Raw genomic sequence first — 22,129 nt, 5'->3', positions numbered from 1 at the left:
GGGGTACGGAAGCCGGCGAGGGGGCGGGGCCAGGACCGGATGGAAGGCGGGGCCAGGGCCGGACGGAAGCCGGCGGCGGGAGGGGGCGGGGGACGGAAGCCGGCGGGGCCGCGCCGGGAAGATGGCGGCGGACGGGGGCGCGGCGGCGGCGGCCCGCGAGCGGCGGCGCGAGCAGCTCCGGCAGTGGGAGGCGGCGCCGGCCCCGCCCTGCCCCCCGCGGCCGCCGCGCGCCCGGGCCGTGCGCTTCGAGCGCGCCGCCGAGTTCCTGGCCGCCTGCGCGGGGGGGGAGCTGGGCGAGGCCGGGGCCATGCTGCGGGGGGGGCCCGGCGGGGAGCGGCCCGTGCCCGGCCTGGTCAACGGCACCAACGCGGACGGGATCAGCGCCCTGCACCAGGTGGGGGCGGGGCTGGGAGCGGGAGCGGGGGGGGCAGGTCAGTGGGGGGGTCGGTCAGTCGGGGGCTGGGGGGGGTAGGTCAGTGGGGCTGGGGGGGGGTTGGTCAGTCGGGGAGCGGGGGGGGCAGGTCAGTGGGGCTGGGGGGGTCGGTCAGTCGGGGAGGGGGGGCAGGTCAGTGGGGCTGGGGGGGTCGGTCAGTCGGGGAGCGGGGGGGCAGGTCAGTGGGGGGGTCGGTCAGTCGGGGAGTGGGAGTGGGGGGCAGGTCAGTGGGGGGGTCGGTCAGTCGGGGAGGGGGGGGGGCAGGTCAGTGGGGCTGGGGGGGTCGGTCAGTCGGGGAGCGGGGGGGCAGGTCAGTGGGGGGGTCGGTCAGTCGGGGGGGGGGGGCAGGTCAGTGGGGCTGGGGGGGTCGGTCAGTCGGGGAGCGGGGGGGCAGGTCAGTGGAGGGGTCGGTCAGTCGGGGAGCGGGGGAGGCAGGTCAGTGGGGCTGGGGGGGTCGGTCAGTCGGGGAGCGGGGGGGCAGGTCAGTGGGGGGGTCGGTCAGTCGGGGAGCGGGGGGGCAGGTCAGTGGGGGGGTCGGTCAGTCGGGGAGCGGGGAGGCAGGTCAGTGGGGCTGGGGGGGTCGGTCAGTCGGGGAGCTGGGAGCCGTGGGGCAGGGTGATGCGATGCAGGGAGCTGGGGGTCGCTCCAGCTGTCAGCCTGGGCAGCACCTGCTCCTTGGGGCTCAGGAGCAGCTGGGGGGCTGGGGAGGGGACTGAACAGCCAGCGGCCGGGGGCAGAAAAAGGAGCAGGACGCCTGGGTTCTATTCCAGGCGGGGTGAGGGGGCCCAGTGCGGAAAACAGCCTCAGCCCCCAGTAGCACTTTGTGGTGCAGGGACTCTATGGGATTAGACTTGGCTGCCTTCCCAGAGCCGGGAGAGAACCCAGGAGTCCTGGCACCCAGCCCCCTTGCGCTAAATGCAGGGGAAGCGTCTCAGTTCAGGTGACCCGCCAGTCTCCAATCCGCCGTCCTCTGTGGGGTTCCTGGGGGACCCCAGCCCTGCCGGGTGCTCCTCACTCCCGACCCGCAGCCCCCTGCTAGCCCAGCCTTGCCGGGCGCTCCTCACTCCCGACCCGCAGCCCCCTGCTAGTCCAGCCCTGCCGGGTGCTCCTCACTCCCGACCCGCAGCCCCCTGCTAGCCCAGCCCTGCCGGGCGCTCCTCACTCCCGACCCGCAGCCCTCTGCTAGTCCAGCCCTGCCGGGTGCTCCTCACTCCCGACCCGCAGCCCTCTGCTAGCCCAGCCCTGCCGGGTGCTCCTCACTCCCGACCCGCAGCCCTCTGCTAGCCCAGCCCTGCCGGGCGCTCCTCACTCCCGACCCGCAGCCCTCTGCTAGTCCAGCCCTGCCGGGCGCTCCTCACTCCCGACCCGCAGCCCCCTGCTAGTCCAGCCCTGCCGGGTGCTCCTCACTCCTGACCCGCAGCCCTCTGCTAGCCCAGCCCTGCCGGGCGCTCCTCGCTCCCGACCCGCAGCCCCCTGCTAGCCCAGCCCTGCCGGGCGCCCCTCGCTCCCGACCCGCAGCCCTCTGCTAGTCCAGCCCTGCCGGGCGCTCCTCACTCCCGACCCGCAGCCCCCTGCTAGCCCAGCCCTGCCGGGCGCTCCTCACTCCCGACCCGCAGCCCCCTGCTAGCCCAGCCCTGCCGGGCGCCCCTCACTCCCGACCCGCAGCCCCCTGCTAGCCCAGCCCTGCCGGGCGCTCCTCACTCCCGACCCGCAGCCCCCTGCTAGCCCAGCTCTGCCGGTGCCCCTCACTCCCGACCTGCAGCCCCCTGCTAGCCCAGCCCTGCCGGGCGCCCCTCACTCCCGACCCGCAGCCCCCTGCTAGCCCAGCCCTGCCAGGCGCTCCTCACTCCCGACCCGCAGCCCTCTGCTAGTGCAGCCCTGCCGGGCGCCCCTCACTCCCGACCCGCAGCCCTCTGCTAGCCCAGCCCTGCCGGGTGCCCCTCACTCCCGACCCGCAGCCCCCTGCTAGCCCAGCCTTGGGCTCTCCCCCCATCCCAAGCCACAGACTCTTCAGGGCAATGGCCAGCCCGACAGAGAACTCCCAGCCCCAGTGGGGTCTGTGCAGTGCCCAGCGTGTGGGGACCCCCCGACTCCTGGCAGGGGGGGTGTGTCTGTGCTGAACCTAGTACAATGGGAGGCCCCGATTCTGGCCTCCAGGAAGATGCGCAGGATCAGAGCCCCCATCTCGCTTGTGCCCGGCCATGCAATGAGTTGGGGAGGCCTCAGCCTGGTGCCCTGTTGTGGCCCACAGCCTGCGCCCGGGCAACAGACCCTGGTACGGGCCAGCAGCTCCGGGGTTTGCTGGCTGCCCCGTCAGAGTACCACGTGCCACCACCAGCCACGACGAGCTCCAACTGAACAGTCCCCCCCTCCCCCAACCCTGCCGGTGCCCCCCAGCCCTGGGCTCCCACCCCCTAGCCCTGCCCCCCACCTGCAGCCCCCGCTAGCCCAGCGCCCCTCACTCCCGACCTGCAGCCCCCTGCTAGCCCAGCCCTTGGTTGCCCGGCACAGCTGTGAACCTGGGGGGCTGTGGCGGAGCGACCCATTGGCAGGGCCTGTAGAACTGTTCAGGGCGTGGGGCTGTCTCCATTCACCTGTGTCCTAGCTCTGCCCCCATCAGCCCCCCAGGATCCAGCCCGGCCCCATGCCAGGGCCCGTCCGGGAGGTTATTTTTAGGTTCCACTCGGTTCCAGTCCTTTTCTGGGTTTCTCATCAGGGAAGCTCCCAGCTCCCCCTCCGTCCCGTCCCCCCGCCCCGACTTTCCATGACTTCATTCTCCTGACGGCCTTGGCTCCCTTCCCTGGACCCCGGCCTCCCTCCGCCCCCAGCTCCTCCCAGCAGGGCTGGCGGCCGACAGCGCGGGGCGCGGGGCCTGTCCCCCCTCAGGGGGAGCTCCCCGCAGCTCAACCCCCGTTGCAGATCGCCCTGTGCGGCACTTTGCCCAGTCCCCACCCCAAACCCTGCAATGGGGCGTAGCCAGGGAGAACTGGGGACCGCGTCAGTGAGCGGGGGCAGGGAGGCGGAAGGGGGAGCACAGGAGGGGGCTGTTAGGTGAGAGAGGCAGGGGTGTGAATTCAGGGGGGCTGCACAGCCTCCCCCCCATCAGGTTACACCCCCCCAGTGAGTGTGAATTCTGGGGCGCGTGCCCATGTGAGAGTGAATTTTGGGGTCTCCCAGTGCCTATTCCTGGGGCAGTCAGGTCCATATGCCCCAGCAACCTGTTACCATCTTCCCATGGGAGTGGGGTGCCCACCCCCTACAGACAAGAATCTGGGGTGCCCCATAGCCTTCCACCCCAGGGCATTCTGGGTGGGCGCATGGAGCTGAGGGGTCCACACACAGCTCCCCGGCGAGGGGGTTTGGGGGAATCCCCCTGTGCTGGGGGGGTGGTGAGCCCCTTCCCCAGCCCGACGGGGAGGTGAAAGCCGCCGGTGCCCGGCCAAAGCGCCATCTGCGATTTCAGCCCCATAGAACCAAGGGTTCTTGCTGCTTGTGTCCGTTCTCGGTCCCTGTGCTGGGCATCTTCCCCCTCCTCCCTGCCTGCTGCCTGGCTTCACCCGCGTCCCCCCAAATCCCCCCACTCCTTGGATGGCTGCGTGCCAGGATGGTGGGTGGTCCCCGGGCACTGCACAGAGCCCACCGGAGATGAGGTTGGGAGTTCTCGGTCTTCACTGCGCTGGGTCGGGAGTGAGGGGCACCGGCAGAGCTGTGGGGGGGAGCCCAGGGCTGGGCTAGCAGGGGCTGCGGGTCGGGAGTGAGGGGCACCGGCAGGGGATGGGGGGGAACTCCTGTTCAGGACCTGAGCGCGCCCCCCCCCCCCCCCGCAGCACTGCTGGTGCCCCTCACTGCCGACCCACAGCCTCGGTCATGCGCCCGGCTCTCAGGGCTGGCGAGAGAAATGCCTCTGCCAGGCGAACCCGCCCCCCTCTGGCTATTTCTGGCCGCGTTTTGGGAGCCGGTGCTGATGCTGGATCCCACGTCCCCGTCCCCCCCCATGTCCCAGGGGCTGCAGGGGCCGGTAAACCTGTCCTGCCTGAGCCCAGCCCCAGGGCTGCTTCGGCCCAGGGCCAGACAGATGGATGCGTGAGGGAATGTCTTGGCAAGGGCTGGGTGCCAGGACTCCTGGGTTCTATCTACGGCTCTGAGTGGGGTTTAGTGGGTAGAGCAGGGGGGCTGGGAGTCAGGACTCTTGGGTTCTGTCCCCAGCTCGGGGAGGGGAGTGGTGCCTAGTGGGTAGAGCTGGGGGAGGGGGGCTGGATCCGCTCAGTCTCTGACCCCCCCCCCCCCCCCCCGCCAGGCCTGCATTGATGAGAACCTGGAGGTGGTGCAGTTCCTGGTGGAGAATGGAGCTGACGTGAACCAGGCGGACAATGAGGGCTGGACGCCTCTGCATGTTGCTGCCTCCTGCAGCTACAAGGAGATTGCCCAGTGAGTGGGGCAGGGAGGGGGGGGGTGGTCAGGCCCATGGGACCATCTACCCCATTATCTCACCCCCTCCCTGCCCCCGGATCAGAGCCATGGGCCTATCTACCCCAGTATCCTGCCTCCGCCCTGCCCCTCAGATCAGCCCCACGAGCCCATCTACCCCGGTATCTCGCCCCCACAGATCAGCCCCACGGGCCCATCTACCCCGGTATCCTGCCTCCGCCCTGCCCCTGGGTCAGCCCCATGGGCCCATCTCCCCTGGTTTCCCTCCCCACCCCCCCAGGCCAGACCCACAGGCCCCAGTCACAACCCCCTGAATTCACACTGGGCTGGACGTGCCCGGAGGTCGGATCTGTGCAGGGGGCGGGAGAACCAGCCTCCGTGGGTGGGTGTGTTTGTCTGATCGTGGGGTGCGGGAGGGACCCCGCCTGTCTGGGCAAGTGCAGGGTGAGCTCCATGTGGGTGCCCACCGGCGGGGGGTGGGGCAGGCTCTGGCGGGGCAGGGGACTCTGGGCATAAGGAGAAACTGCCCCCTGTGGGCAGCCGGGTCTTTCCTCTCCCACCTGCCCGCGCTGCTAGTCCCATAGGTCAGTTGCTGGGATCCCGGCCACACACTGACCCCTAATCCCCCCAACTCCCCGTAATCCCTGTCACATGGCGCTAATCCCTGGTCACGTGCTGCATAATCCCCCCCATGGGCCAAAGAGACCCGGGCTTCCTGCTCCAAACTCCCCCCCCCACGAGTTCCAGTCTCCCCCCTCCTGCTCTGATTCCCCCCCTCCTGCTCTGATTCCTCCCCCCAGCTCCGATCCCCACCCTGCCCTGAACAACCTCCCCCCACAGCTGTGAGCACCACCTCATTGCTCCCTTGCGACCATCTCCCCGCTCACCCCATGCCCCCCCCCATCAATTTCCTGCTCCTCCCCACAAGTGGGACAGGCGCCTTCTTGTGGGGCCCCCTCCAACTAGGGAAGTTGTTGGGGGCAGAAGCTGGGGTCCTGCAGCCCCCCCAAAGCCAGGGGCTCAGCGCCAGGTCTCCCTGCAGCCTTGTTACTGCAAAGGGATGGAGCCAGGGGAGGGGTGGGGCTGCCCCATGGCCATGGAGGGCTCCACGGGCCGGAGGGGCCCTCAGGACTGACGCTCTTGCCTGTCCCCAGGTACCTGCTGGCCCACGGCGCGCAGGTGGCGGCGGTGAACAGCGACGGGGAGATTCCCCTGGATATCGCCGAGGACGACGGCATGGAGGCGCTGCTGCGGGAGGAGATCGCCAAGCGAGGTGCGGGGAGGGGCGGGGCCGCGGGAGGGGGCGGGGCCCCGGGGCGCCCCGCCCCGCCCTCACGCCCGGCCTGTCCCCGCAGGTGTGGACGTGGCGGCCGCCAAGCGGGAGGAGGAGGAGCTGATGCTGCAGGACACGCGCCAGTGGCTGAACGCTGGGCACATCGACGACACGCGCCACCCCAAGACCGGAGCCAGTGCCCTGCATGTGGCCGCCGCCAAGGGCTACATCGAGGTCATGAGGTGAGCGGGGCTGGATGGGAGCCGGCGCCCCCTAGAGGGGAAAAGCCCTGTGTCCCATTCCCTGCCCCCTCCCCTCCGCCCGAGCCAGCCAGTCCCCACCCTGGGGCCAGATGGGAGCTAGTGTCCCCCAGAGGGGAAAGGCCCTCCCCACCCCCCCTGAGCCAGCCAGTCCCTGCCGTGGGGCCGGATGGGAGCCGGCGCCCCCTAGAGGGGACAGGCCCCGTGTCCCAGCCATTCCCCTCTGGTTCGTTCCAGGCACTGCTGTGGGTCCCTGTTGCAAGTTTCCTTCTCGCCCTTGGGCGTCACTGACAACCGGGCTGGCGGAGTTTGTTGTGCTCCCTGCTCTCCTGGCAATTCCGGCCCCCAGTTCCTGCCAGCTCCCGCCCCCGCTGGGCCGGGCTGGGGGAGCCACCTGCCCCCCAGAGGCTCATGGGAGCTGCGTTGGCTGCTGAGTCCCTCCCGCCCAGCCCCCAAGGGTTTGTGCTGCCCCTCCCAGTCCGACTAGCTTGGCAGGTCCGAGGGGCTCCCAGTCCCGCCGGGGGAGCGGAGTCAGCGCATTCGGATTCCCCCCCCCCCCTTGCCCCCGCCCGTCTCCCAGGGTCAGTTAATAGCCGCCCAGCCCCCCTGGGGATGCAGCTGTGGGTTGGGAGCAGCCGTTTGTGTCCCAGCCCCCGCTCTGGTCCTTCGAGAGAGGTGCGGCCCATGTTTACAGCTAGGGAAACCGAGGCACGGAGGGTCAGTGGCTTGCCCAAGATTAGTGGGGTTAGAAAGGAGTAATCCTTGCTCCCAGCCCCCCCCACCCCCGCTCTAACCCACTAGACCCCACTCCCCATCCCTCCCCAGGCATCCTGACTTCTCTCCCCTCTTCTGCGCAGGCTGCTCCTGCAGGCCGGTTATGACCCCAACGTGCAGGACAAGGACGGCTGGACCCCCCTGCACGCGGCGGCCCACTGGGGGGTGGAAGAAGCCTGCCGCCTGCTGGTGGAGCATCTGTGTGACATGGACACCCTCAACAACGTGGTGAGGGGGCGGGATCCCGGGAGGGGGCTAGGGGCAGGGTCAAGGGAAGTTTGGGGTCGTGGGGGGGGACAGACGGAGGACTGGGGCTGCTCTCAACCCTTCCCCCTTGCTCCCCGCCAGGGCCAGCGGCCGTGCGACCTGGCGGACGAGGACACGCTCAGCCTGCTGGCGGAGCTGCAGAAGAAGCAGGAGGACGTGAGTTAGGGGGCCCCCCCAGCCCTGTTCCCTCTTCCCCCCGCCCCCCCCACTCCTGCGCCCCTGCCCCCCAGATCGGGGCAGCACCCGCACTGCTTGGACCTGCCTGTCCATTCGGCAGCACGGCCGGAAAGGGTGAACCCCAGGCGGGGATCCTGCTCCGAGGGCGGAGCGTTGGCCAAGACCCCCACTCAGCCGGGTAAGGGGGCTGTCCAGCAACCCCCGGCCCTGAGCCCGCTGGATCTCCCAGCACCCTCCCTACCTGGTGGGGATTTCGGGGCGGGGGGAAATCACAGGGGTCCCAGCAATGCAGCGACGGACCCTCCTCCCCCCCTGCCCTCCCCAGCTGCGTAGCAAGAAGGAAGCTCACCTGAAGCAGGCGGTGATCGATACCAGCGCGGAGCAGCAGCCTGTGTACAGCGCCAAGCACAGGCGGTGAGTGCGGGGGCTGCGGGGCGGGAGGGAGGGGCACCGGCAGGGCTGGGGAGGGCAGGGCTGGGCTAGCAGGGGCTGTGGGTTGGGAGTGAGGGGCACCGGCAGAGCAGGAGGGAGCCCAGGACTGGGCTAGCAGGGGCTGGGGGTTGGGAGTGGGGGCACCGCAGAGCAGGGGGGAGCCCAGGGCTGGGCTAGCAGGGGCTGCGGGTTGGGAGTGAGGGGCACTGACAGGGCTGGGGGGAGCCCAGGACTGGGCTAGCAGGGGGCTGCGGGTCGGGAGTGAGGGGCATCACAGAGCAGTGGGAGCTCAGGGCGGGAGTCGGGGGGCTGCGGGTCGGGAGTGAGGGGCATCACAGAGCGGTGGGAGCTCAGGGCGGGAGTCGGGGGGCTGCAGGTTGGGAGTGAGGGGCACCGCAGAGCAGGGGGGAGCTCAGGGCGGGAGTCGGGGGGCTGCGGGTCGGGAGTGAGGGGCATCACAGAGCGGTGGGAGCTCAGGGCGGGAGTCGGGGGGCTGCAGGTTGGGAGTGAGGGGCACCGCAGAGCAGGGGGGAGCTCAGGGCGGGAATCGGGGGGCTGCGGGTCGGGAGTGGGGGCACCAGCACCGCAGGAGTCTGGGGGTTCACTTTGAGCTCCCCGCTGCCGCCCAGTAGGATGGGTGGGGTCCGGCCCCTGGCTCATTTGCCGGCGGGGTGCCTAACGGGCCCCACCCCTGCTGACACCCCCTGTCTCCCCCAGGAGCTCCGTGTGCCGCATGAGCAGCCGGGAGAAGATCTCGGTGCAGGACCAGTCCAAGGAGCGCAAAACTCTGGGCCCCATCGTCCCTGACGAGGAGAACAGCTCCGCCTCCGAGGGGGAGGAGCCGGAGAAACCCACCGGTAGGCGGGGCTTGTGAGCTGGGGCAGGGCCTGGGGCTGATCCGGGAGGGGGATGGTGGGCCCCTTGGGGCAGATTGTGGCGAGAGGTGCCAGGCTGGGTGGGGCTGAATGGGGGGAGGGGGTTATGCCAGGCCCCCGTGTCACCCCAGCTCCTCTGTCCTCCCCACAGAGTCCACGAAGCCCCCCCCTCAGGAGAGCAGCAGCTTGAATGGGGTCGCCCTGCCGCCCGTCTCCCCTGCACCAACAGGGCCCAAGGTGAGTCTCCTCCAGCACACACCCGCCCCCCGGGTCCCCATTCCTGTCTGTCCCGTCCCGTTTCCTTCCCTCCCCTTCCCCCTCCCCTGCCCCCGGGCTGGATTGTGAGGGGTGCTGACTCCCTCTGGTGGCTCACTTCCCTCATGGGGGCGTGGCTTCATGGACAGGTGCCCCCCCCCCCCCCCCATTACAGTCAAGTCTTCAGCTTAGTAGTAATGCCCCTGTCTAGTTGGTTTTGAGCTGGGGGTGGGGTGGGAGCCAGGACTCCTGGGTTCTTTCCCTGGCTCTGGGAGGGGAGTGGGGGCTGGTGCTTAGAGCGGGGGGGAGGGGGGGACTGGGAGCCAGGATTCCTGGGTTCTCTCCCTGGCTCTGGGAGGGGAGTGGGGTCTAGTGGTTAGAGCAAGGGGGGCTGGGAGCCAGGACTCCTGGGTTCTCTCCCCAGTTTAATGTCCCACCATGTGGATAGACCCTGTCCCATGTGAACTGGGTCTTGATCCCAGCATGCCCCTGTGATACTGACGTTCTCCTGCCCTCCTCATACACTGATTTTCTCCGCCTGTCCGGCTCGTTCTGCAGTTCGCTAATTACACCCGAGGGGGTGGAGCTGCCCAAACCCTACAATCCACCCTCCTTCCTCCCCTCTTACCATTCAGGGGGGCCCTGAAACTGAGCAGCCGGGAACTGGGCTGGGATCTCTCCTTCCAGCCCCTTGTCAGCATGATCTAGGGGCCCCAGCCCCACCCCCTCACTGTTCTGGCCCCGCCCCTCCAATTTGGCCACATCTAGATTCTCTTCTATCTCTGCCCTATATTTCTCCCCCCGCCCGCACCCCATATTTGTCCTACTGCTCGGATCCTGCCCCCCCGTCCCTCCCGGCCACCTGCCTTCCCCTTTATCAGTCCCCGCTGGCCTGCCCCTTTCCCACCCTGCCTGCCCCGGACCCCCTGGGGCCGGCACTGTGGCGCCAAAGCCTACGCAAAACGGGCATCATCCTGGTCCCGCAGGGGGGCGAAAAAGCCACAGTGAGGGCCCCTCCTCTCCCCCCGCCCAGCACGAGAGCCTCTGCTCCCTTCCCTTCGGCCCAGGCCTTTCCCAGGGCCTGCGGCGCAGAGGGAGCCGAGCTGTCTCTGGAGAACGGGGTCTGGCTCTCCAGCGGTGTAACGAGTTGGCCAGGCTCAGCCGGCTGACTCTGCTTGCTGTTCGTAGGATCACAGGGCCCCACGCTGTGGGAGACAGAGGGTGGGGATTGAGGGGCCTTGGCAGAGCTGCGGGAAGGGGGGGTTTCTGGTTCTAGACACCTCCCAGCAGCCTCCTCCATCCCTGGTGTCTTCTAGAGAAGCAGAGATTAACTGGTTGGAGTGGGGTCTAGTGGGTCAGAGTGGGGGGACTGGGCACCAGGACTCCTGGGTTCTCTCCCTGGCTCTGGGGGGGAGTGGGGTCTAGTGGTTAGAGTACGGGGGGACTGGGGGGAGTCAGGACTCCTGGGTTCCGTTCCCAGCTCTGGGGGAGGAGAGAAGATGAAACACTGGAGCTTTGTGGATGGCAGACCTGCCTCTCGGATCCTTTTCTCCCTCTCCACAGCCCGCTCCAGCGCACCATACCCTCCACCATGTTGTTTTTAAGTCTGACCCGCTCCCGTTTGATCTCAGCGATGCTCCAGAAGTTTGATGGGCCAGGGAAGCTCCCCCCCTCCCCCGCGTAGTACCTCTGGGGTACACCTTTGGTTTGCCTGGTTGCTAGCTGCCATGGGGCAGAAAGGCTCCCTGGCTCGGGCCTTGTGCCCTGGCTTCTAATGACGTGTCTGTCATCAAAATCCCGTCATTCCGATTATCTCTGGCTCTGCCTGGCCAGTCGCCACTTGCTTTTCAGCAAGTATCTTGGTATCCATTTGTGCCAGAGATGCCCGCGGTGCACCACCTAAAAGCCAGAATTCCTAGCTCTCCAGGGATACCTGGCTTGGCGTTCTGCTGTCCTTGCTTCGTGAGATATCGGGGTTCAAATACCCCTTCCCCCGTCACAGAGACACCGGGCGATGCTCTGGAACTACTCCATACGAAGCCAGTCAGGAGCCTCCTCTCTCGGGGCAGACTGTCTCCAGGGCAGGAAGCTTCCACAGCTTCGACCTTCCTGGGTCTGACCTCGGAGCATTCAGCATCCCCGTCCCCCCGTGCGCCTCCCGCAGCGAGTCCGCCCAGGTGGAGCTCCTGGGGAAGCCAGTGGGTGCTGCCCCCCAATTCTGCAGTCAGACGGGACTCTCAGCCAGCCGGGAAAACAGAAGGTTTATTAGATGACAGGAACATGGTCCAAAACAGAGCTTGTAGGTACAGGAAACAGGACCCCTCAGTCAGGTCCATCTTGGGGGCAGGGAGGCCAGGCCCCGGGTCTGGGCCTCCCTCTCTTTCCCCAGCCAGCTCCAAACTGAACCTCTCCAGCCCCTCCTCTTCCTTAGTCTCTTTCCCGGGCCAGGAGGCCACCTGATCTTTGTTCTCCAACACCTTCAGTTGGCACCTTTGCAGAGGAGGGGCCCAGGCCATCGGGAGACAGGGTGTCAGCCATTCTCTCTGCAGACACCATCACACCGGCCCTCTAGGGCTTTGCAACAATGACACCCCCTTATCCCACCACCTACATACTTAAGAAAGGCATAGGGGAAACTGAGGCACCCACACAGTATTCAGAGAAAACAACCCCGCATCTAGCCTGGAATCTCATCCCCGACGGCGTGCAATCTTGCCACCCCTTCTGTGGGAGCCTCCCTTTGGGGTTTAACGCTTGTTTGAGACCCTCGATCGGACCCAGACGGTCCCGGTTCCCACCACGCGGGGGGATATTGAGTTTGCTTTTCTGATTCCTGGAGCTCGGCGGTGATGCGGGCTCGGATCCTGTTCCCGTGGCCCTGCGTACGGGGAGGGTTCACAGCGGGGGTCCCGCCGGCCAATCGAACCCCACCTTACACGGCCAGCGGTGCTGAGATACACTAGGTGGGCGGGGGCCCTTCCGGGGGGACACTTGCTAAGAGGACGCACGTCCCCTTGGCTGGTAAGCGAATAGCTCTGGAGACACAATAATTGATTATTTTTTCCCCACTAGAGGGCGCTGGCTTCAATCTGTCCCCAGGGCTGGGGGCCTGGTTGGCCCAGGTGGGGGCAGCATCTCCCCCCCCCCCTCCACCCCTACGGCTGTGCATGGCGGGGGGCGGGGTTTCCCCTTCTGCGGGGATCAGACGACTGCCCTCCTTCCCACTCCGGGTAGTTTCTAGCCCACTCCCCTTGCAGTCTGAAATTGACTAGAGATCCCTTTTCTAAGCCCTGTCCCTATATAATTGGGGGGGGGGGGGGGGAGCAGATTGGGGAAGGATACCTGCCTCCCTCCCCCTATGTGATGGGGGGACAGAAGGGGGAAAGGTATCTGCCCCCCCCTCCTCCGAGCTCCTCCACTCTGCTTCTTACCCGTAGCCTAGCACGCAAGGCGATCGAAGGCCAGTGCGTTTGGGGGGGGGGGAGGGTTAATGGCCCCCCCCAGCTTCGTGGGATGGAGCTGGTGAATGTGAGGAGGAGTGTGGGGTGGTGCGTGTCGCTTTCAGTGGGGATTTGGGAGGGGGGTGAGGAGGGGTCAAGGTGGGGGGATCAGGGAGGAGGATCGGTGGGTGTGGGGAGAATGGAGGGGTTGCTGGGGGGTAGGAGGATTCGGGGTGCATGGGGGTCGTGTGGGATGGGGGGGCATGGGGCAGACCGCGCCCACCGGCGTAGCATGTCCGCTGCCTTTCGATCCCCTTCCGTGACCCCCTCTCTAGGTTCAGCTCCCTCCACCCATCCTGACTCCACCCCCTTGTCCCCCCCAACTCCCCTCCCCGTTTTTCTCGTCCCTCCCCCTCCCCCTCCCCATGCAGTTCTCCGGAGGCCGTCCCGCAGCGCCGGAGGATTCGTCGGCGCCCGCCTGGAGGGCGGGGCTGCGGAAGACGGGCAGCTTCGGGGTGCTGCAGGATGCCCGGCTGGACGAGGGGCCCCCCAAGGAGGGCAGGATCAAGCGCTCGGCGTCCAGCCCCAGGCTGGACACAGAGGAGAAGGTGAGGGAGGTGGGGGGGGAACCCTGTAGCCATGGGGGGCACCCGACTCCAACAGTCTAGCCAAGGGGGCACTGAAAAACACACCCCTCCCTCTCTCGCCACGGCAAATGCCACAGCAGAGAGGATTCTGGGAGGGCAGGGGTTCTTTCCCACAATGCAAAGCGTGCCTTTGAGACTTCTCGCGCCTGTCTGTCTGTTTATCTGTCTCTCCCACTAACTGTCTCCCGCTTTCCCTCCCCCCTCAGCCACAGGACATCTGGGAAATCCTACAGAAGTGGAACAGGACTCTGATTGGCCCGGGGTTAGCCAATAAGAGCGTAGCCTCAGAGCTAGCCAGTCGGGAGGAAGGGAGTTCATCAGGTGACCTGGTAGGAGGCTCCGCCCATAGGGGGAGTGGTCTTATTCCCCTCCCGCCCACCTGCTTATTCGCCTATGTCAGCTGTGACCTGGTGCATTCCGGGACGCCTTATGCTGTTAGGTGCTTAGTTCGAGCCGCCCTTCTCCCCTGGGGACGGTGGGGGGGCACCATAGGGCGTCTTGAGGGCTGGGATCCCCGTCCTGGAGCATCAGGCAGGGATCACTTAGGATCCCACTGGATCCCTCAATCCCGATGTCTGTCTGTTCTCCAGCCCTGTGTTTTCCCCTTAACTCTGCCCCCCGCCCTGGTCTGTTTCTTGCTCCTTAATTTTCCTGATTCATGACTTTGTGCTCTAACTGCTAGACCCCCACAGCTGGGATGGAACCCAGGAGTCCTGCCTCCCAGCTCCCCCCCTCGCTGCTCTCGCCACTAGACCCCATTCCTTTCCCTTCCCCCTGCACTCTATTAGCTGCAACAGGGACTGACACCCTGCCTCCCAGAGGGTATCGAGCTGTGCTCTGGGCAACGCCCCCTCCTGGCTGGAGGCCGGGGTAGCCCTGAGTGCCCTGCTGTAGCCGAGACGTTCACAGGCCCTTTTTCTGCTTCCCCTGCCAGAGCAAGGAGCCGCCGCGCCTGGCCCGGGTCCCGCCGACGCCCACCCGGCGTATCTTCACCCTGCCAGACGCAGAGCCAAGCCGAGCGTGAGTCGCCTGGGTGCTGTCCTGGCTCGGGAAGGGGAGTGGGGTTTAGTGGTTACAGCAGGGGGCGCTGGGAGCTAGGACTCCTGGGTTCTCTCCCTGGCTCTGGGAGGTGGGGGGGGGGGGAGGAGTGGGGTCTAGTGGTTAGAGCAGGATGGGGCCAGGGAGCCAGGACTCCTGGGTTCTCTCCCTGGCTCTGGGAGGGGAGTGGGGGCTCGTGGTTGGGGGGTGGGGGCTGTGAGCCAGGACGCTCGGGGAGGGGAGTGGGGTTTACCGGGGTGGCGATGTGTCCGGTAGCTCAGCGCACCCTGTCTGACGCTCCCTCTTGTGCCGACGCTATAGGAGCTTGGAAGACGGCCTGCAGATGAAAATCGACGTGGGTTCTGCCCCCAACCAGCTGCCCACTTCCAGCACAGACCCCCGCGACCGCCGAAGGTAGGGGGCAACCTGGGGCCGGAGGGCTGTGGGGGTGATGGAGCTCTACCTTCAGGGGGTACTAGCACCGTGTCTGCAGGGGGAAACCTCTCCTGTAGCACCCCACTTACAGCCCCACAGCCTTGGCTGTGGGTGGAGAGTGCGGCTATGCGGGGGGAAGAGGGGGGGGGGGGGCGCGATGGTGGTTAGGAGAGCCCAGGCTCGATAACCGGTGTTACTGTGAGCTGTGAAATTGCTGCCCCGCCCCCGAGGGGCCGCATCTCGGCGCTGGGTGAGGGGTCCCTGTATACCCAGCTCCCGCCCCCCACCCCAAAGGGGGCATGTGTCCCAGCGCCGGGCGAGGGATCTCTGCTCCTGCCGGTCTCACTAACACCCCCGCCACCCCGACCAGATCGTATCAGACCCCAGTGCGGGATGAGGAGTCGGAATCACAGCGCAAAGCCCGGTCGCGTCTCATGAGGCAGTCCCGGCGATCCACCCAGGTACTTCTACCCAGTGGTTAGAGCAGGGGGGGCTGGGAGCCAGGACTCCTGCGTTCTCTGCCTGGCTCTGGGAGGGGAGTGGGGTCTAGTGGTTAGAGCAAGGGGGGGCTGGGAGCCAGGATTTCTGGGTTCTTTGCCTGGCTCTGGGAGGGGAGGGGGGACCTAGTTGTGTGGAGCTGCGTGGGGGCGGGGAGCCTGGACTCCTGGGTTCATTTCCCAGCTCTGTCACTGACTTTGGGCCGGTCCCTTCCTCTCTGTTGGGGGTGCAGTGACGCTACCACACCTCCTGGGGGTGCTGTACGTCGTTTCCCTTCCTGCGGGGGTGACTGCCGCCCTGGCCAGCGACCCTGCTCCCCCTAAGGGTGCCAACCCTCCCACCATACCAGGGTGCCAGCCCTGGTCATGCCCCTCCTTGACCCACATGCTCCCTTGCCAGGGCGTCACCCTCACGGACTTGAAGGAGGCCGAGAAGACCATTGGCCGATCCGGGGATGCCAGGGCCACCGAGCAGCGAATCGGGGAGGACGAGAAGCGGGGCCGAGAAGGGGAGCAGCCGCTGGACACCACGGTGAGGGCAGGGGCGGAGCCGGGGCCGATCAACCCTGGCTCTAGCTGCAGCTGGGTCGTTAACCTCCGGGACTCCCTGCCTCCAGACACTGCAGTCGGGTAGGGGAGCTGGGTTTGTGTGAAGGGCTTCAGTGAGTTCATGGGCCCGGGGGTCTCATTGAGGGGGGCAGGGAGATGGGCCCGTGGGTCTGATCCGGGGGAGGCGGGATACTGGGGTAGATGGGCCCGTGGGTCTGATCCGGGGGAGGCGGGATACTAGGGTAGATGGGCCCGTGGGTCTGATCCGGGGGAGGCGGGATACTGGGGTAGATGGGCCCGTGGGTCTGATCCGGGGGAGGCGGGACACTGGGGTAGATGGGCCCGTGGGTCTGATCCCGGGGAGGTGGGATACTGGGGTAGATGGGCCCGTGGATCTGATCCGGGGGAGGTGGGATACTGGGGTAGATGGGCCCGTGGGTCTGATCCGGGGGAGGTGGGATACTGGGGTAGATGGGCCCGTGGGTCTGATCCGGGGGAGGTGGGATACTGGGGTAGATGGGCCTGTGGGTCTGATCTGGGGGAGGCGGGACACCGGGGTAGATGGGCCCGTGGGTCTGATCTGGGGGAGGCGGGACACTGGGGTAGATGGGCCCATGGGTCTGATCCGGGGGAGGTGGGATACTGGGGTAGATGGGCCCGTGGGTCTGATCCGGGGGGGATCCCAGCTTTCTGAGGCTCAGAGTCTGTTACCCAGGAGGGGGTTGGCCTTGTCCAGCAGACACCTCACGTCCATGGGTCATTATCCCCCCTCTGCAGGACTCGGCCCGGCGATGCCGCACAGCCAACCCCGAGGGCTCCTCGGTGTATCCCGTGAATCCCATCGTGGTGAACTCTCAGGCAAAGAAAGGTGAGTCTGACCCCGTGCCGCGCCCCCCCCCCCCCCCGTCTTGTCCCATTGGGATCCTGGTTCAGGAGCCAGGCAATCTGCTCGGTGGGGGGGGGGGTTCTGTCCTCTTGGGTCCAGCCCAGCCCCTGGGAAATGTGGGGGGGGGGAGGGGCTGTTGCATGCTACTTCCCCCCCCATAGATCCTCCAGCCAGCCCCTGCCTGCAGTCCCAGGAGGTGGCCAGCAGAGGGCAGCGCAGCAGCAGCATGTTCTACCCCCTGTGCTCTGTGGTGTGTAGTTAGCAGGGTCTAGTGGTTAGAGCAGGGGGGGCTGGGAGCCAGGACTCCTGGGTTCTGTCCCTGGATTTGGGAGGGGAGTGGGGTCTAGTGGTTAGAGCAGGGGGGGCTGGGAGCCAAGACTCCTGGGTTCTGTCCCTGGATTTGGGAGGGGAGTGGGGTCTAGTGGTTGGGGCTGGGGGCCAGGACTCCTGGGTTCTGGCCCTGGATTTGGGAGGGGAGTGGGGTCTAGTGGTTAGAGCAGGGGGGCTGGGAGCCAGGGCAGCTGGATTCTGTCCCTGGATTTGGGAGGGGAGTGGGGTCTAGTGGTTAGAGCAGGGGGTGCTGGGAGCCAGGACTCCTGGGTTCTGTCCCTGGATTTGGGAGGGGAGTGGGGTCTAGTGGTTAGAGCAGGGGGGCTGGGAGCCAGGGCAGCTGGATTCTGTCCCTGGATTTGGGAGGGGAGTGGGGTCTAGTGGTTAGAGCAGGGGGGGCTGGGGGCCAGGGCAGCTGGATTCTGTCCCTGGATTTGGGAGGGGAGTGGGGTCTAGTGGTTAGAGCAGGGGGGCCAGGAGCCAGGATTCCTGGGTTCCATCCCAGACTCTGGCTGGACATCCCGTGCAGCAGCTGAATTAACCCCTTGTGGCTTGTTCCGGTCCCGGGTCTCCTGTTGCTGGGTGAAACCAACAAACTGGCAAAGAGGCTGAGGCGGGTGCTACAGGGGGTGGGGGGGCCCCAATCCCCGCCCCTGACCCGCCCCGTCTCTGCTGCAGCACCGGAGCCCGAGGGGTTGGGGCTGGGCTCTGAGGCGGAGGCCGAGCTGCGGAACCGGCTGGCCGTGCGGGACCGCCGGAAAGGCCGGCGGGAACGACGCTCCACGGGCATGGTGCAGAACGCAGAGGTGAGCGGAGGGGGCCAGGCTCCGGGTGGGCAGGGCAGCTGGGCCACTTCGCCGGCGGGGTGGGGGGGGAGATCTGGGCTCGGCCTCCCTAGGGGGTAATAACAGAGCCAGGAGGGGGGCTGGGACTCTCTGGGGGGGAATTGTGGGGGGACGAGGGGGCCCGGGATTACATGTAGGTGGTTATGGAGGGCTCATACCTGGGTGACAGGAAGATCCGGAGGGGCGGGGCGTGCTTCCCGGGGTGTCTGTTAACTCCCCGCCCCCATGGATTCCTGCCCCTCGGCCTCTCTCTAGGGCGACGAGACCGAAGAGCCGGAGCAGCTGAATGACACCGCCCCGGGATCCAGGTACCTGCCGGCCGGGAGCTCCAGGTACCAGCCGCCCCCAGCATTGCCACGGGGTCCTGAGAGACGCTAAACGGGGGTGAGGGGGTTCAGGCCCAGAAGGGAGACCTCCGGGGGGGGGCTCTCCCCTGGCAGGCAGGGCTGGCCCCAATGCCCCAGGGTGGCACAAGGGGACACTAGGCTGCAGGGGGCGCTCTTCCCTGGCAGGCAGGACCCCCCCACCCCCACCCCCCAATGCCCTAGGGGGCGCTGGGCTGCATGGAGCAGGACAGAGAGCTCAGTAGGGGGTGCTTTCCCCTGGCAGGCTGGGCCCCCCCGATGCCCCAGGGGGCGCTGGGCTGCAGGGAGGGGGACAGAGAGCTCAGTAGGGGGTGCTATAGCCCAGCTGTGTTTCAAACTAGAGACCGCCGACAGCCCACCCCAGAGGTGGCTGCATCTCGGTGCCGGGTGAGGACCTGGGGGGTACGGGGGGGGGAGCCTGCCCCTTGCAGTAACAGGGCGGTGTCTGTCTGTCTGTCTCACCAGCACGTCCGACCACTTGAACAGCCTCCTGCCCCACCGGACGGACGCCTACGGCTGCGCCAGGCTCAGCAGCGTGGGCAGCGCCGGGGATGAGCATGAATACAAAAAGGTGGGGCAGGGGCCGAACCCCCCAGCACCCTGAACCCCACTCCCTCGTGCTGGGGCATCTGTCCCTCCAAACCTCCCCTTCACCCAAGCACTGGGCTGGCTAGTGGTTCGGGCGGGGAGGGGAGCCAGGACTCCTGGGTTCTCTCCCCAGCTCTGGGGGGGGGGGGGGGGGTCTAGTGGCTAGAGCGGGGGGAGGGCTGGGAGCCAGGACTCCTGGGTTCTGTGCTCAGCTCTGTGCCCCCCCCCCCCCCAGCTCTATGAAGATCTCCAGGTGGAGAACGAGAAGCTGAAGGAGCAGTTGCAGGAGACGCAGCTGAAGCTGACCCAGATCAAGCTGGAGCTGGAGCGGGTGACCCAGGTGAGGGGCGGGGCGCCAGGGCTGGGGTGGCACCAGGGGCAGGCGACGGTGGGGAGGGGCTCCCTTCCCTTCTCCCAGACCCCCTGCCCCATGGCCTGCTGGAGGGGGAGACCACACAGCCACCACTGCAAAGGATTCTGGGATAGCTAGCCAGGGCGAGGGTGATAGGAGAGTGGTAGCGTTGTGCCCCAGGGCATTATGGGGGACGAGGGCGTTCCAGGCAGCGTGGGGGCGTCTCTGCCTGCCCTGACAGACTGCCCCCCGGGGGGGCAGGCACCGGGTTACCCGGTCGAATGCCCACGGCTCTGCCGCGTTCCCTGTGGACCCCTGCCATAGCCGGGCTGGGAGGAGAGACCTGGACAGAAAACCCTGGTGAGCTCAGCAGGGGGCGCTCTCCCTTGGCAGGCAGGGCTGGCCCCGGGGCAGCGCTAGGGGGCGCTGGGCTGCAGGGGGTCCAGCAGGGGGGCGCTCTCCCCCGGCAGGCAGGGCTGGCCCCAGGGCGGCGCTAGAAGGTGCTCTACCCCGGCAGGCAGGGCTGGCCCCAGGGCGGCGCTAGGGGGCGCTGGGCTGCCATGGGGAGATGGGGTGGGGAGCTCAGCACTGATGTCCGATGTCTCACTGCCCCCACACAGCCCCCCCTGCTGGCAGCCCCCTGCAGCTCCACCCGCTGCCCAGAGATGCTCAGTAAATATTGACCCATGGCGCAGGGCTGGGCTGGGCTGGGCTGGTCCCTCTCAGCGGCTGCTTTTGCTCTGAGTCACCTGCCGGTTCTCTCCAGCGGCCAGTTATTGCCCCGGGGCGGGGAGGAGGAATTGAAGGTGGATCCTCTGTATAGCGTCGCCCCGGGTCTGGCTGGGGTGGGGGGGGGGTCGAATCGGGTGTGCGGCGTTCGCCCTCTAGAGGGCGCCGTCTCTCACCTGTGCTTGGTGTCGTTGGCAGAGGCAGGAGCGCTTTGCCGAGCGGCCGGCGCGGCTGGAGCTGGAGAGATTTGTAAGTACCTGCCCCGCTGTGGGGGCACCGTGCCACCAGGACACGGCCCCCCATCCCCCACCCCCAAGCCAGCTGGGGTCTTCACTCTGCCCCCCTGAGGAGTCCACCCTCGGGGGGGCGAGCTGCCCCGCCCCCAGCTGGGGCTGTGAGATCTCCACTCACCAACCCCCCCCTCTCTCCGGCCCCCCAGGAGCGCCGGGCCTTGGAGCGGAAGGCGGCGGAGCTGGAGGAGCTGAAGGTAATTGGATCAGCACCAGACTGGATGGGCCCTGTGGGTGGCGAGGGGCTGGGACACCGGGGCAGATGGGCCGGGGCGCTGATCTGGGGGGAAGGGAGCAGACGGGACACCCGGGGCAGATGGGATACCGGGGGACTAATCCGGGGGAAGGGAGCAGACGGGACACCGGGGCAGGTGGGATACCGGGGGACTAATCTGGGGGAAGGAGCAGACGGGACACCGGGGCAGATGGGATACCGGGGGACTAATCCGGGGAAGGGAGCAGACGGGACACCGGGGCAGATGGGATACCGGGGGGACTAATCCGGGGGAAGGGAGCAGACGGGACACCGGGGCAGATGGGATTCCGGGGGAAGGGGGCAGACGGGACACCGGGGCAGATGGGATACCGGGGGACTAATCCGGGGAAGGGAGCAGACGGGACACCGGGGCAGATGGGATACCGGGGGACTAATCCGGGGGAAGGGAGCAGACGGGACACCGGGGCAGATGGGATACCGGGGGACTAATCCGGGGATAGGGAGCAGACGGGACACCGGGGCAGATGGGATTACCGGGGGACTGATCCGGGGGAAGGGGGCAGACAAGACACCGGGGGGCTGAGCAGACGCTAACCCCCGTCCTCTTCCCCCAGGCTCTATCGGACCTGAAGGCCGATAACCAGCGCCTGAAGGACGAGAACGCGGCTTTGATCCGGGTCATCAGCAAACTCTCCAAGTGATGCCCCCCCGCCCAGGGCAGGGAGTCGCCCCACTTCCCGGGCCAGCCCCTTCCAGCCGGCAGGGGAGCCCCCCCCACACTCCAGACCAGCTCCCCCAGCCAAGGTGCCATGGGAGAGGGGAGTCTATGGACCAGAATAAGCCCCTCCCCCCCCCCACAGCAGGACCACACCCCCTTACGCCTCCCCCTCAAACCAAGGACCTCCTGCTAAACCTCCCCCACAAATCTTTCCTCTGGGGGGAGGGGTGTCTGAGCCCCCCTGATAATCAGACCAACCCCCCCCCCATCGCTCTGAGTGGCAACCCCCCCCCCCCCCAAAAAAAAACACACCTGCTGCTGGAGCAAAATCCAGCCCCCGCCCCGGACAAATATTTATTATTTGTGGCTCTTGACAATTCCTGCTACTTGTTAAGTGACGCTCGTTGTCAGTAGCTGGGGGGGGGGGGGGAGATTCCCGCCTGCCCCCCTCCCCCAGTCCCAGCCTCGGGGGGGGGGGGCGTGTAACCCCCTTTCCCCCCCGCCTCTGTTACCCCAGTAATCTCCAGTTAGAAGCCAAAATGCTTCTCTCCCTCCCCCCACCCTCCCGTTTGTATCGTGGGGGTGTTAGCGGAGATGAGGGATATTGCAAGGCCCCCCCCCTTTTTACAGCCCCTTCAATTCTCCCCCACACCCCAGCTAAACAAATCCCAGAACATTAACTCCCTTCCCACCCAGCAGGTTTGTTTCTGCCCCACGGCGCCCCCTATGGGTGCCAAGGATCTCTCACCTGCCCGCCCCCACGGGAGCACCGTGCCATGCCCCCCCACCCCTGCGCTAGGGAAAACGCCAGCCAAAGTGGGGCTGTTAGGGGAGGGGGCGTACAGCTGCCGTAAGTGGCGGGGCTGGCAGACGGGAGTGTGGGTGGCATCAGGAAAGGGGGGGGCTATGCCAGTATTGGGGGGGCCCCTGGGGAGAAACAGGGGGGTTCCAGGGAGGGCTACTCTAGGGTCAGCCCCCAGAGGGGCCCAGTAGGGGGATGTCGGGGGGAGAGGACCCCCGAATAAACAG

At 67.2% G+C, this 22,129-nt stretch overlaps 1 protein-coding gene across 1 annotated transcript; it reads left to right on the top strand.

Moving 5' to 3' along the window:
• Positions 1–121: 121 nt before the first annotated feature.
• On the top strand, positions 122–21,149 carry PPP1R12C (protein phosphatase 1 regulatory subunit 12C). Its single transcript, XM_065420932.1, has 23 exons — positions 122–394; positions 4,731–4,861; positions 6,016–6,134; positions 6,217–6,376; positions 7,252–7,396; positions 7,517–7,591; positions 7,938–8,026; positions 8,762–8,901; positions 9,071–9,156; positions 13,046–13,222; positions 13,468–13,590; positions 14,196–14,281; positions 14,621–14,713; positions 15,105–15,195; positions 15,632–15,763; positions 16,558–16,648; positions 17,675–17,802; positions 18,097–18,173; positions 18,672–18,777; positions 19,030–19,134; positions 20,074–20,124; positions 20,315–20,362; positions 20,997–21,149. The coding sequence occupies exons 1-23, from the start codon at positions 122–124 to the stop codon at positions 21,081–21,083; spliced, it is 2,613 nt and encodes an 870-aa protein (XP_065277004.1). The 3' UTR covers positions 21,084–21,149.
• Positions 21,150–22,129: the final 980 nt, after the last annotated feature.

This window comes from Emys orbicularis, chromosome 21 (genome assembly GCF_028017835.1).
Source record: "Emys orbicularis isolate rEmyOrb1 chromosome 21, rEmyOrb1.hap1, whole genome shotgun sequence".
NCBI lineage: Eukaryota > Metazoa > Chordata > Testudines > Emydidae > Emys > Emys orbicularis.
This window is presented reverse-complemented; position numbering and strand designations above follow the sequence as displayed.